The 16660-nt window shown below is 31.9% G+C and overlaps 1 protein-coding gene across 1 annotated transcript; it reads left to right on the plus strand.

The window, feature by feature from the left end:
• Window positions 1–10441: 10441 nt before the first annotated feature.
• Window positions 10442–12029, plus strand: LOC120144733 (protein TIFY 10A-like; the record flags this gene model as incomplete). Its single annotated transcript, XM_039158728.1, has 4 exons — window positions 10442–10550; window positions 11098–11565; window positions 11669–11726; window positions 11809–12029. Coding segments are annotated over 4 exons (744 nt in total), but the record flags the coding sequence as incomplete, so codon positions are not given.
• Window positions 12030–16660: the final 4631 nt, after the last annotated feature.

A 16660-nucleotide genomic window follows, 5' to 3' on the forward strand; every position in this document is an offset into this window, starting at 1 on the left:
AAATGAAAACATTCTAACATTCTCTTCCTATCATTTAATCAAATGTCTATAACAATAGAACGTTTCTCAAATTCACCCTTGAACTCGGGTGTTCTCAACTCTTTTTGATACATTCATTCTATGAATAATAGAAGTATAAAATTGAAAACACATCATAATATCATTCAACATCATGAAACATTCTCTAATCTTGTACAAGCACTCCCTGAGGTTTTCGCTCTTCTCCCTTCCTGGCCAGGGCAGGTGAATGCTATTACATTCAGTCTATTACCTTTTGCTTTACTTTGAAAAATCTTATGATCATACATCTAATATAACATAACACTTTAACTTTATTATCAAGACAATATACTCCTTACACTATCAGATCAGAAAATATTTCACTTTATGTTGCCATGTATACTTTTTAAAACACTTTTGACTTTGTTTTTAGACTAGAATTGGCTAAATCGTAGCTCTGATACCATTAAATATAACACCCCAACCCGTATCCGACCCGAATACGAGTTCGAGATATCACATTGACTTTTAACAAATGATATTCTTACAAAATATCAAAACATTTGAACTCTTTTTAAGAAAATACGACAATATATTGTTGAATCATATTTGTTATAACCAATTTAAGAAAATATATGTTTTATGAACATTAAAATATGGTATGAATAGTGAACATTACACTATGAACAGTACCGTGAATAGTACCCTGCTACAGTATCCGAATGTTAAAATTTTCCAGATTGTCATAGGGGAACCGATTCCCCTGCTACAGGGAATCGATTCCCCTGCTACAGGGAACCGATACCCTGCTACAATACTGCTATAGTACTTTCGTAAAACATGTATAAAACTCATAAAATTTAAAATGTTCATCATTATACATTTACCATTTACTTATATACATTTAAAACATTTCAAAACTTGATCAGAGCGTATCCAATACACGTCTTTTAATTTATTGCATGCCAACTAAATTCTTTCTAACAAAATACATGTAATTCGATCTATATTTCTGATCTGATCTTCGGTAAAGAGAACTGACCTGTCTTGTTCCTCTTTACTTCTCTTTTTGCTTTCCAAACCTACGTGTGAAATATACCAAGGAATAAACATATCATCATGTAATTTCTATAATATATTTCATATTAGCAAATATGCATATCACATATAGTGTATTTTTTATTATCTCTTATTAACCAATATACACATGTCACTAATTCTTTTTATCATATAAAAAGATATACTAAACATTTCTATACAGATCATGGAACACATATATCATTATCAACACATTTAACATTTCACATTCATTATCATTAATTCTTATAATTTAACACCCTTATACATAACATATCATGCATTAACCAAGCAATACACCATTACATAAATCCTGTGATCTATTCCATATAACAAATCACATATACATATCATATTCAGTATACTTATTAAATTTCTTTATTAGCCCATATACACTGTTGAGAACTAAAGGTATGTGAGTACATTGAGGTTGTGCACTAATGCTGTCACCACAGCCCGTATAAGTCCCATTGAGTGGCATATGAAATTTTGTCCCGAAGGACCGCGTAGAAATTTGCACCGTAGTGCCATATAAGATTTATCCATAAGGACCACATAGAAATTCCTTAAAAATCATATACATATACCAAGGATCAAGTAAGTGCCTCAAAAGACCTCATACATGCTCCAAAGAATACATATATGTCCCGAAGGACCACGTAGAATTGTCCCGAAGGATCACTGTATATGACCCGAAGGACCGCATAGACCCTCGACTCTTGGCATGCCAACTATACCTATAACTCTCGTATCATATAACATGGGCATTTTTCTTATGATTCATATATTCATGTACTCATATCATTGCTCTTATGATCATATCTCATATCATATCACATGTATCACAAGTGCATGTATTCACGTATTTTACTTTCCTGTAATTCATGTCACTTTTCATATGATTTCATATTCGTATGTCACATAGCTCGTATCACTTCATATAGTTTCACATAAACATGTATATCATATCGTGTTCACATATATTTCCCATATAACTTATATAATTTGATTCATGTCTTATTCTTATGTCATCATATATATATATATATATATATATATATATATATATATATATATCATCTATGTTCATTCACTTAATCTCTTATGTTCATATATCACATAGCACATAAAATAACATGTCATACATAGCTCATGTATAATGATGCCTATAACATATAATCATGTAGGTCATGTCACATAAAAATCACAAATCAATTAACATTTTAGGAGTCACTTCTTACCATAGTAACTCCGTCACTAGCTCATCGCAATCCAATGTTTGTTCAATAACATAGTACAAACTAAATTGCACTCACCTTAGCCTTGCTTTGATTCGATCCTAATTCTTTGATTGTTCCGAAACTCGTTTAGGCTCTATATCTACATAAATGTAATTTCAAAACAATTATCAGAAGCCTAAACCTTAAAGTTGATGTTAATAACTTAAGCTAGTTTAATGAACCAAAATTCTATTTTTTCTTTAGGGGGAATCGATACCCCCTCAGGGGGTATTTGTACCCCCTGCATAATCTGGAATTTTCGTTCAAGAGGTATCTTAAGCACGAAAATTCACTATTTCAACTTCAATTCTTCAAGTTTCATTCCCTTTCATATTCTTAACTCAAATATACATACTTAAACTAATTTATATTCATTTATTTCATCTTAAACCTCAAAATTCTATTCTCCATATAGAAATCAATAATCATACCAAATTTCCATGTTATCCAAACTTAATTCTAACACTTCTAATTACTTATTCTCATAGATGACAAGTCAAATTCATCCTCCAAATTCATTTAAACCTTCTTGTTCAAAATTTCACTTTAAAACCCATTTTCTTTAATTCATCATAACTCCTTTATCTTTTGATTTTAAGATAACTTAAGCTTTCCTTAAGCTTAGTTATCATCTAATGATCAAAACCCAACCTTTAATTCAAAAAAAATAATCAAGAAACAAAGAAACTCTTACCTTTGCCTAGCTTCCACGGTTGGAGAAGAATAAAGGAAGAAGAAGATGAAATGTTTTCATCTTACTCTCCCCCCACGTGTATATCTCATGTTAAAGGGGATAAAAATATCTTTCCTTGTCAATTGACCATTTTACCCTTTAATTAATTGGATAATTACTAATAACTTTCTGGAAATATTCCCAAATAAATCATTGAACTATTCAACTATTCTACTTTGATTACCAAATTCTAAAATTTTACAATTTAATCACTAACCCGTAATTTGGGATGTTACACACATTCATGCCATGGGGTAAATATTATTGACTTCAATAAACAAACATCAGTTTCAATTGTGCATCCATAGTGAATTTTCAATTAAATAAACTTCAAACACTAAGGTAATCAACTAGGTACCAATTTTTGGGAGCTGTGGAGGTGCTAACCCTTTCCCAAGTATAACCGACTCTCGTACCTATTTTTTGGTTTTTTACAGACCCTTAAACTCGATATTTTTGTAAAATAAAATATATTATTAAATATACCTGATTTTTATGGTGTTCCAATCGCACCTTAAAATGGTTGGTGGCGACTTCTAAATTTTTTATTCAAATCGATTTTGAAAACATTATTAACCCTTGAAAGTCATGTCGTACATGATCATTTTCAATCGCTCATCCAAAAAATGGTGACGACATATATTTTCACCACTCTCTATCATAAGAAAACATCGATAAGTAACTCCTGAGCCTTTGAATTTCATTTTTGGAGATTTTGGTGAAATTTCGATAGTCTTGCCTGCCACGCACTCCTTATGTATTGCTCACTGCGCGTGGGCGTTGTTCTTATCCAATGGAGTTTCTAGAAATCAATATGAACCAACTTGAATCGGTCTAGATCAATTCGAGTTGAGCCATCTCAGTCGAGACATTTGAGTCGAGCCGTTCAAGACAAGCTGTCCAAGCCAAGTCGAGTTGTAAGCAAAGTCGAGCCAAGCTAAGTCGAACCATAATCGATCATTGATCGACCCTTGATTGAACGTTAACTAACAATTGACTTTTTCTAAGAACACTTATCCAGACATTTTTAGGTTCGTTTTTTCCAAAATAAAACTCGGTAAATTATTTTCAACATTTTACCTTTCAATTTTCGTAATTAAATTTTGTTTATGATGTAATTTATTTTGTAATATATCTGATATATTATTGGATGTCGAATTAAAGTTTTAAGGCAATCGATTGAAGTTTCAATGGCTGAATGATGTATATCATAAATCAAGGTAATACTTTACTACCCTATGCATGCTTTATGGTATATGTTGGTAATTGGTTGATGAATGGTTGAAATGATTGGTCATGTAAATCCTGAGGATTATTCTTAAATTCAAATTGAATATGCTAATAGAATATTAAATTGATTAAGACTCAATTAAATCATATAATAAATGAGAATATTAAATTGAATATGCTAATAGAATAAAAAATTGATTAAGACTCGATATTTTTGTAAAATAAAATATTTTATTAAATATACCTGATTTTTATGGTGTTCCAATCGCACCTTAAAATGGTTGGTGGCGACTTCTAAATTTTTTATTCAAATCGATTTTGAAAACATTATTAACCCTTGAAAGTCATGTCGTACATGATCATTTTCAATTGCTCATCCAAAAAATGGTGACGACATATATTTTCACCACTCTCTATCATAAGAAAACATCGATAAGTAACTCCTGAGCCTTTGAATTTCATTTTTGGAGATTTTGGTGAAATTTCGATAGTCTTGCCTGCCACGCACTCCTTATGTATTGCTCACTGCGCGTGGGCGTTGTTCTTATCCAATGGAGTTTCTAGAAATCAATATGAACCAACTTGAATCGGTCTAGATCAATTCGAGTTGAGCCATCTCAGTCGAGACATTTGAGTCGAGCCGTTCAAGACAAGCTGTCCAAGCCAAGTCGAGTTGTAAGCAAAGTCGAGCCAAGCTAAGTCGAACCATAATCGACCATTGATCGACCCTTGATTGAACGTTAACTAACAATTGACTTTTTCTAAGAACACTTATCCAGACATTTTTAGGTTCGTTTTTTCCAAAATCAAACTCGGTAAATTATTTTCAACATTTTACCTTTCAATTTTCGTAATTAAATTTTGTTTATGATGTAATTTATTTTGTAATATATCTGATATATTATTGGATGTCGAATTAAAGTTTTAAGGCAATCGATTGAAGTTTCAATGGCTGAATGATGTATATCATAAATCAAGGTAATACTTTACTACCCTATGCATGCTTTATGGTATATGTTGGTAATTGGTTGATGAATGGTTGAAATGATTGGTCATGTAAATCCTGAGGATTATTCTTAAATTCAAATTGAATATGCTAATAGAATATTAAATTGATTAAGACTCAATTAAATCATATAATAAATGAGAAGATTGATCAAAAACAAATTCAAGGTTAGTGATTAATCGATAAATGAATTAATCTCGAAATCCTTAAGTTCTAATAATTATTGTTAAAAGTATTAATATCGGAATACTCAGATTAAACTTAAGAAAATACCTAATAACTCTCCAAAAGAGTTATATTCAGGTTCTTTTTACCTAGGTTAAGTTTAAACTTTAACATTATTAGGAACATATTAGGACCATTTGTACATGTTTTTACATCATTTGCACCATGGGAGTTAATTGATGGACTGTAGGTTTATTTTGACTTTTTTATGTTGAAAATCGGTACGCTGATGTTGTGACATTGCTCTATGCTATAGGTGATGTTGTAACGCGATGCTGCGTCGAATCGCTCTGTAAACTGACAGCAATTACTGAGTTATTAGGTGGTTATAGAATTTTCTAGAATTGTGACAATTGTTAGAGTATCTGTCAATAGGCTAAAATATCTTGATATTTGTGGGCTATTCTTATTAGTTGAAAGATTGACTATTTTGACATATATAAAGATGATGAAGTCATACTTTTCAAAATCATTCTTCTTCAAGAATTAATTTCTTCCACATTTTATCATCCAATCCATGGTCGCCTAAACCCTTCGTAAGAATGTGTAACTGCAGTTAGGGAGCTACCGTGTAGCAGCGACAATCAAGTGGATTCTACTTTCGTAAATACCGATGTTATACATAAGTAGCATACAAAATCAATGATTTCTATCTCTAAAAATAACCAAGATTGACATATATAAAGATATTTCTATTTCTAAAATATTAAATGAAGTTCTAACACATAAAAATATCGTTTCAAGCAAAAATCATAAAACAAACATTTCATCAAACACCTTATGTTCAAATCCAAACTTCACCATAAAAAATCATTCAAACTTAATAAAGTTCTTCCCTTTTTTAAGTAAAAGTACTATAGAAAATTTGAACCCCAAATGATCACCGTTGTTATGACAGCGTTGCTGCTCCAACTGTTGATACACTCTCTGGCAGATTCAAACTTCCATGTCCGATGGAGAAAAGAAGAAAATAAAAATAAAATGAAGAAATATTGAAGATTGGTGTGAAAAGTATGAAGAGAGACTTTAATTATAATCCTCAAAGGTCAAAACATCCACTAATAAGAAAAATATTATTTTTCCTATATTTTCAGCCATTTTACAGTTGTATTGGGCATCTGTCCGATTCTAGAATTTTATTTTAATTGTTGCTAAGTTATCAGTTACTGTAAAATCAACTCAGCAATCCAATACACCAACGTCTCACAGCAAAATATACATCATCAATAATGTCACAACATCAGCGTATCACATTACAACAAAATATCTTAAAATAGCTTAAAAGATATAAACTCACTCCAAATGTGCAAATGATGTAAAATATGATAAAATAAACCTAAAATGATCAAAATGATGCTAAAGTTCAAGCTTAACCTAGGTAAAAAGATCCTAAAAGATAACTCTTTTGAAGAGTTATCAGATGCCCCAAGACTCTCAGGAGTGAGCTATACAAATGTACGTTTCTAAAACAGTGTTGGATTTCACCATAGTTACCCAAGGGCATTATAGGTAGGCTAGAGAGGTGTGTGTCCCGAGATGTAGAGCCTCCGACCACACCATGATAACTACCTCGGCTTTGCATGATAGTATTCTCATATGTTTATGCTTACGCCTACTAGCATGCTCATGTAGTGAATGAACGTAATATAGTACAATTGTTAGTGTGGAACCGAGCTTGTGAGCTCAGAGTTCAGAATGTGTTTCTATGCACAGATTCTTAAAAGAATTCTTGAGGAGCTTATCGGCAGCCAACTTCTATATTGTATTATTTATAGACCCTAGTTGTACTAAGTTGTAACTATTTGAAATATTTTACTTCTTTTTTAAATTTTTCTCTCATTCATTACAATATGTTATATATTATATGTTGCATTTTGAAACCAGTCAGTGCTCCTAACTTGGTGATTTGAGTGTTGGCTTATTATCCAACCTTGCCTAGGTTCGATGGAGACACATGTCACCATATGATTAGGTGGAAAATAAAATAATTAAATCAGGACTAAATTGATAGAATATATAAATATTAATGACTAAATGTATAATTATGCCTTTTATTTAACTTCCACGTCATCATTTCCGTCAACCATTAACGGTTAGTGGTTTGATTGAACATATTTTAATAGTTAAGTGGTCTGAATGATAAAATTGAAAGATCAATAGAAAAAGTAAAAGGACTACATAGTTAACTGCTCAATGCTATAGTTTACCCAAAACATTATAAATTGTTTATGTCTTTTCTTTTCACATGGCGTAGGATTCCGTGTCGCCCGTGAGTCTTCTCCGATTTTTCCCACCCCTACTATATATTTATTTAATGTTATCGAATAAAATTATTATTATTTTACACAATTTGTTACTCCGTGTATAAACGTGGGGGACCGGCCAAAGTTCTCATATAATGCTACAGGGAATGTTTAATTTCTAAATTAAAGTGTTTATCCGATTAATTCCTCAAATGGGGTGTTTTCTACAGTAAATTTAGGATCTTTCGGCGTCTTCAGGGTTAACTAGATTTTTGGATTGTTTATTGGGATCTCTAGGCGTCTTTAGTAGAATCCATGAAAAAATTTGGCTTTTTTACACAAATATCACCTTAACATAAATTAATTACTTGTTAAGCACTGTTTAAGAATATTTTACGGATCTAGCAAATTTTTAAATACTTTCTATAAATTTAATCATATTTTGTTAGCATTTTTTTTAATTATGTTATTATTTTTTATTTTATTTAATTATTTTATTTTTTTGCAGTTATAAAATGGAAAGTGGTCATTGAATAATTATATTCGTATTTCTCGGCTTTTAAATTTTTCTCTCGGCTTTGAATACGCTCTCAACCTGTAAACATTCACATCAATCTTCTAAACTAGAAGAATGCCGTCGCTTCAATATAGATATCCACGTGTAACTGCAAAAAAATAAAATAATTAAATAAAATAATAAAAAATTAAATAATACAATAATTAAATAAAATACTAATAAAATATGATTAATTTTATAGAAAGTATTTAAAAATTTGCTTGATCTGTAAAATATTCTTAAACAGTGCCTAACAAGTAATTAATTTATGTTAAGGTGACATTTGTGTAAAAAGGCTAAATTTTTTCATAGAAGACGCCTAGAGATCCAAGCAAGAGTAAAAAAAAATCTGGTTCACCCTAAAGACGCCGAGAGATCTCAAATCTATCGTAGAAAATACAAACAATCCAACACCCTGAAGACGTCGGGAGATCCCACTAAAAAATCTGGTTAACCCTGAAGACGCCGAGAGATCTCAAATTTACTATAAAAAACACCCCATTTGAGGAATTAATCGAATGAACACTTTAATTTGAGAATTAAACATTCCCTATAGCATTATATGGGAACTTTGGCCCGTGGGGGACCCATGCTCGATAAACATAAAAATGAATAATTAAATGAAAGGCGGCAATTCTAACCTCACCACCACGGGAAAATTGTTGCCTCTCACAATCAATCTTTTCATAGCCATGTGTATCTTTAAGCTTGAGAGCTGACCTGCGGTGATTTGTTCACGGTTCACCCTATCTTTGCTCTCCCCGCGTTTCGCACACGAGTTTGACTTTTAGTCTTTTTTAAATCAATTGTCTAAAAAACGAATTAAATTCAAATATATTATAATTAAATTAATTAATAATTTATTGATATCATCATTTTTTTAAAAAAATAAAAAAAAGTATGGGTAATATTTTATCTCATTATTTATTTTATTTATCGACAAGGGTTAATTTAAATAGTGAGTAATTTAATATGGTTTAAATAAAATTTTAAATTCGAATTTCAATATATATATGTAATTCATAAAGAAAAATTCACCAATCATGATAAAATCTTGAAGGTGGACAATAAAAAATATTTATTCTAACAAGGTATGTACACGTGTTGGGAGATTATTGAACAAGTATTGGTTGGAGGGGAGGAGAAGAAAACGGTATGTTTGTTTTGTGGCGCCCACTTTAGTCATCTATAACTGCTACCTTGCAAGACGGCACCTAGAGAAAGCAATTTTATTTGAAAATTCATAATATTTTAACACGAAATGTTTAAAGCATCGAATATAAAAGGACATACGATTTAATACCTTTTATATATTATTAAAATACCAAATATTAAAGTTTAGTCATGTATCCTAAGCTTTGTCTTGATCCTTGCGCAAACGAGATTCATGCCTTCACAAGGCACGTGTTTTTAAGTTGAAGAATTCAAATTAGTTAACTCACGGAATTAAGAAAATTCATTTAAATTATTAAAAGGTAGTATCATTTATCTTGTAAAATTATAACAGTATTATTTCAAAAGGTTGAAAAACTCGATACAATATCAAGTTTATGCACCTGTTGAAAATCAAATAATTTCTTATTTATGTTAATGTTGGATGTTAAATTGTTAATGAAGGACTGGGGCCTTGGTGTATAATTTTAATTGAGTAATCTCAACAGTCGAATGAAATGCTATTTTTATTTTAAAGTAACAATAATTTTTTTAATCTCGTGAATTATTTGATGAGTTCAATCAATTTAGACTATTTAAAAATGGTTCTAAGAAATAATAAGTTTTAAAGTGAGTTAAATGTATGGACAAAATTAAATGTGGTAATAAAAATATAATTATGCCTATCTACGAGGGAGAAACAAGTAAATTCATAGCAAGTATTAAAGTGATATAAATATCGAACAGCATGTTTTAAAAAGGAACATGAACTGAAAGACATGGACGTTATGGAAAAGCCCGAAGCGAGAAACTAATAATAATAATAATCACATGTTTGAAATCCCAATCAGAGGAGACAATAAAATATTGAGAGAAGCCTCTCGAAACCCCATTTATTCCTCGTTCTTTTAAAACCCGCCCTTTAATTTATGGGTCAAAACGGCGCCTCCCTTCACGCAAACTTGTAGCTTGTTGAGTCAGTACTTGAAGGAGAAAGGTAGCTTTGGGGATCTAACTTTGGGAATGACATGCAACGTTGAAACTAATGGCAACTGCTTCTATTTCTTATGATTTTCTATCTCTCTCACTTTTTGAGTTTTTGGGTTGAGGAGGAATCGTTGAATTATTATTTCGATTGTTTAAAATTATGCTTAGTTCATTTGCCTCTTTTTAAAAATGAATTACCCGTTTTGAAGTTCAAATTTTGAGGCGGTTTAATTGAATTTAGCATTTTTTTAATTTCCAGATCCACAAAATCAGATTTGTATATTGACATTTTCATATTTACAATGGCTTAAACAGTCAAAAAACATGTCCTTTAATCTCTCGGTCTCCCCCAAAAAACACTCAGTTTTGATAGGCATTAAACCATGTGCGTGATCTCTTTCAGAGTAATGATAGGGATCTAAATCATGTATACATGTTTTTTAGCACAAAATTCTGTTCAGATCCCAACAAAATCATGGTATGTTTCTTTATATATGGCTCTAGCTGTTCGGTTCTTGAAACATGAATCTCTGAACTTTAAAAGGGTATTGATTTGAAAAACAGTATGATGCATCGACGAGTTATTTATGGATATGGATATGTTGCAGGGGCACCGGAGGTTGTCCGTCCGACCATGAGTTTGTTCCCTATGGATCAGATGCCTTGTGGGAATATTGGAGGTCCGAGGAGCTTGAAATCCATGGATTTGTTCCCCCAACAAGCTGGTTTTTCCCTGCCGGACAAAGCTCCGAAAAGGGTTGATTCTGTTGTTAATAGCTGTGCTGCAATGGAGCCTCGAACTGCACCGATGACTATCTTTTACGGCGGACAAGTGATGGTGTTCAATGATTTCCCAGCGGAGAAAGCAAAGGAAATCATGCTTTTGGCTACCAAGTGCAGCTCCGGAAACAACTTCAACTTGAATCCCGAAACAAACATTACTTCTAGCATGTCTGGAAGCCTGAATGAATCCGGCATCGGAGTTCTTCCGACCTCAAATGTTGTTCCTGATCACAGGAACAATGTAACGAGACAAGAAAGCGTTCAACCTTCTCAGCAGCGACCCATTGCTGGAGGTATTCCTTATTCTCTGCTTCTGTTTTTGATAATCGAGTAGTTACTGAAGATGGAATTCTGCTTTGCAATGCATAATTACTTATTAGTTTTTGTCTATTGCAGATCTTCCAATTGCTAGAAGGGCTTCCCTTCATCGATTCCTCGAGAAGAGAAAAGATAGGTAAGCATCTAGAGAATTAATTTATACAATTCCAAGTCTGATGAATTAATTGATGTTAATATTCATATGGTTGGTTTTGCAGGATCACCTCAAAGGGTCCATACCAGCCAAGTAACTCAGCGGTGGGAACGCAACCGAAGCCCGGAAACAGCAAGCCATGGTTGGGTTTAGCAGTTGAACCACTGCAGTAGTTTAGGAATGTAGTTGATATGGAGTTTTAAGGCTTGTTTGAGTGTGGTTTCCTTTGATTTTTGTTTTGTTTTTTCCAGCAGGTTCATAATTTATGACCTCCGTTGGATCAGCTGTGTTTAACTTTTGGTTTCTAGTTGGATCTTCAGTCTATCGATGGCATTGGTGATTGCCAACGACTCTAAGGGATTAAAATTAAGATTTTAATAGATTTTTTTTTGTAATTTTATGAAAATTTGGGTTTTTTCTTAAAAATAAAATTTAATTTTAGTTTTATTTAATTTAAATAAAAATTAAAATTTTATAAACATGACACATAATTTAATAATCACACTTAAAAGTATAATATCCAAAACGATAAATGCTTACTTTTAACGAAAATCTTTTTAAATATTTAAAACAATAATAATTTTGAACCTTATTTTTACATTAAGGATAATAATTAATAATAATAATAATAATAATAATAATAATAGTAATATCATAATCAACTTAAGGGGTCTATTTTCTATACCTATACTTCACATACAGAAGCCCAAAAAAAAACTATTGCAAATTATAATAATAATTTATTTGTTGTAAAAACTATAAAGGTCTTGTTAAAAATCTGTCGGAACATTTCTTAAGTTTTTTTTTTGGACTATGACGAGGATCAATCCAATTTACTCTTTGAGAAGGTTTTTTTTAAAATAAATGCATAAATAAATAAATTTGAAGTCGTCATCGACTTTTGAGTTAGGTAGGTCGAATATCTAAAAATACTTTTTAAAATAATTTTAAGAAAAAAATAATTTTAAAAGATAAAAATTAATCTGCATATAACCAGAAATTCGTTCTGAAATGGGTTCGGGAGTCGATTTCGTGTGGGGAAGGATTAGCACCCCACATCGCCTGAAATCAGTACCTAAGCGATTATACGTCATCTAAATATTGAAATTGACAAATTCGAATATACATTTAAATTGTGATCCTTTTTGAGAAAAATATGAAGGTTGTTATTTTGCACGAACAATTCCCGGAAATACCTTCATTGTCAGTTAAGGGGCCATTTCCATGAATTCCCCATACAAAATAATATTGCCCAATATATATATATATATATATATATATATATATATATATATTAATTATATACATAAAAAATCAATTCATTCGAATATATAAAAGGTATTAATTTTGTTCGAACAATTCTTGGAAATACACTCTTTGTCAGTTAAGGCGCGTTCTATAAATTCATCGAGTAAAATAAAATTTGAAAATATTACAACTAGCGAGTAATTAACAAATATATGAATGATAGATCAAAATAATAAAGATGGTGACTTTAGGGATTTAACTATACTACCAACCAGAAGTCAAGGCAACCATTACGAATATTTTACAAACTAGACGCTTTGATTATAAATAAACCAACTTCAACCATTCCGAACTACAATGTAAAAATAAAGGAACTAAAACAATAAAACTGGAAAGTTAATGTCTCAAAAACAAATTAAATAAATAACACAACACAACACATACTATAAAAATAACATATTACAAACACTGAAAAAGTAATAAACCCATATATTTAGGACTGAAATACAAATATCCAAAATTACATGTTGGAAATCGAAATAATAAAAAATACATAGCTTATAGTGACCAAAATGAACACTCGTAAATAAAAGAGGCCAAAATCATAAACTTAGGAAAAGTTTAAATCTGGCACTACAATGCAAACTTCAGAAACCCCTTCTCACAATTTACCCCACGCGCTTAAACCTAGAACCCTAATCCCCCAAAACTATGTAATTTTGGAGGCCCTACAAATACCCTGTTATAGGGTTTTAGCCATTATTCTCTCCCCATTTTCTTCTCTAACCGTTCGACCCCCTTCCCTTTCTCTCATTTTCTTTTTTTCTTATTTATTTTCTTTTTTTTGTTAGATCGAAAACCCATCGGTGGCCACAAACCACTGTGGCCACCACCATAAACCTCCCCGACGGGGGGCCAACTACCCTTTACAACCCTTCAAAAACAAACTCCTAGCCCTTTAACCCTTAAACCAAAATGTTTGGACCTTAAAACTTCCCAAAATAAAACCTAAAACAAAAGGGTTACCTTAAACGTTCGACCAACTCCCTCGTCGCCGGTGAAGACCCTTAATCCTGAGGTAAAACTCTTTTTTTCTTATTCTAAAAAATAACCCCATTTTTTCTCTATTTTTCTCTCTGATTTTCTTCTTAAACTTCCCCCAAACATTTTATTCTTCTAGCTTTCTCTCTCTATTTTTTCAAAACTGAATCCCGAATGCTCTCCTCTTTTTTTTCTTGTTCGAACCACCCTATTTCTCGAATGGTATTGCCTGCTCGATTTATGGTCCTCATTCGCGTGTTTGGTTGAAGCTAGGATCGATGGAAAATGATTTCCCTATTTATGCATTAATTTTCCTCGATTTTTTAGGATTTTATAAATATTTTAATGGGTTTTTTCTTGATTTTTTGACTTGTTGATTAGTTGTCACTGTTAGCTAAGATGATCACGATGGAGTAGCTTGAATGGTGGCTGAAATCTACGGGAGTGAGTGACCAGAACAGCGACGGCGGTGTGATTCTTCCCCTATTGGCAACGGCTGGAAACCTTAGGGCTTCAAGGTGGGCTTGAGTTTTAGACCGGTTGGGCCAGTTGAATTGTATCTGGGCCCAATTATTGATGGGTCTGTAAAAAAAATTATAAAAAATTAATAATAATATTAAATATGAATTATAACCCGGACAAAAACGGGTATCTACAAATGCTCCTCTTTGCCTATGCTTGTGTTAACAAGAATAGAGAAAAGATAATAAGACTACACATTTTTGTCTAGTTCTGTCCTGACGTTGTCTCAAGTGAGACTGACAGATAACCTGAAGGATTTAATCATCATGCTCGAAAGACTTACTGATGGCCTAAAGGACTTACTAATTTTGGAAATAATTTATTGGGTAAGAAACTTTGGAAATCGCTTTCTCATTTTTTGAAAATCATGTGGAAATATCCTGCCCGAAGGTCTTATACATGGCCCGAAGGACTTATCATCTTGCTCGAAGGACTGACAGATGACCCGAAAAATTTAATCATCATGCTCAAAAGACTTACATATTGCCCAAAAGACTTACAAATTTGGGAAATAGTTTACTGGGTAAGAAACCTTGGAAATCGTTTTCTTACTTTTCAAAAATTTAATTTTCTGAAAATTGTAAATGAGAAACTTTGGAAATCATTTTCTCATTTTTCAAAAATCATGTGGAAACATCCTGGCCGAAGGTCTTATGGATGGCCCGAAGGACTTATCATCTTGCTCGAAAGACTGACAGATGACCCAAAGAATTTAATCATCATACTCGAAAGACTTACTGATAGCCCAAAAGACTTACTAATTTTGGAAATAATTTGCTGGGTAAGAAACTTTGGAAATATCTTTCTTACTTTTCAAAAATTTCATTTTCTGAAAATAATAAATGAGAAACTTTGGAAATCGTTTTCTCATTTTTCAAATTCATGTGAAAACATCCTACCCGAAGGTCTTACAGATGGACCGAAGAATTTATCATCTTGCTCGAAAGACTGACAGATGACCCGAAGGATTTAATCATCATGCTCAAAAGGCTTCCTGATGGCTCGAAAGACTTACCAATTTGGGAAATAGTTTAATGGGTAATAAACTTTGGAAATCACTTTCTTACTTTTCAAAAATTTTATTTTCTAAAAATACTAAATGAGAAACTTTGGAAATTGCTTTCTCATTTTTCAATTTTACGTGAAAACATCCTACCCGAAGGTGTTACAGATGGCCGAAGGACTTATCTTCTTGCTCGAAAAACTGACAGATGACCCGAATGATTTAATCATCATGCTCGAAAGACTTACGATGGCCCGAAGGACTTACTAAGTAAGAAACTTTTGCAAATCAAGCTTAGTTTTTTAACAAAAAAAAAACTATCATGTTCAGAAACCTCTGAAAAAACAGATTTAGCTTCTTTGAAAACACATTTAAAAATCATGTCTGGAAACCTCTGAAAATCATACTTAGATTCCAAAAAAATGCGTTAGCTGGGTAACCTGCCCCACTTCTAAAATGATGATTGTCATGTGCATTGGGTTTCTCAATTTTTTAGTTTCTGTCACTCTTAATGCAATTCCCTCCATTTGAGGCTTGAATTTTGATTTTTTTCTTTTCTTGAAGAATCTATAAGAAACATGTATACATGTATAACAAGATGAATGCACTTAAATATCTCTAAATATAATGAATGGATTTCTTGTATGCATAAATATTGATAAATCTTTTTCTCGCATCAAAGTGGAGACCTCAGTCTTCCTTCACTTGGTCATTTTTGCATAGAACCTATAGCAACTCGTCAGCTCAAGTTTGTAATCTTCAGAGGATCATCCTGATCTTCCTGTGGTCTTTGTTTTCCATCTTCATTTCAGAGGAAGTGTTTTCTCTCTCGAATTCTTGCTACGATCAGTAATATGATATTGTAATCCTATATGACATGGGCCTTCAAAAATGTCCCAACATTTATCATTTCCTTGCTCTAGTATTGATTTTTAACATGAACTTTATGTCTGAGAGACATGTATCAACTACCAAGACCTACTCCAAAGAGATTGCCTTATTTGAAAATGTTTTTATTCTTCTTTTTATTTCTAAAAAATTGAAAAATATCAATTAAAAGAATCTTGAAAATATTTAATCAAAAATTTTAAAATATATTACC

This window comes from Hibiscus syriacus, unplaced genomic scaffold (assembly GCF_006381635.1).
Source record: "Hibiscus syriacus cultivar Baekdansim isolate YM2019G1 unplaced genomic scaffold, ASM638163v2 tig00110890_pilon, whole genome shotgun sequence".
Taxonomy (NCBI): Eukaryota; Viridiplantae; Streptophyta; class Magnoliopsida; order Malvales; family Malvaceae; genus Hibiscus; species Hibiscus syriacus.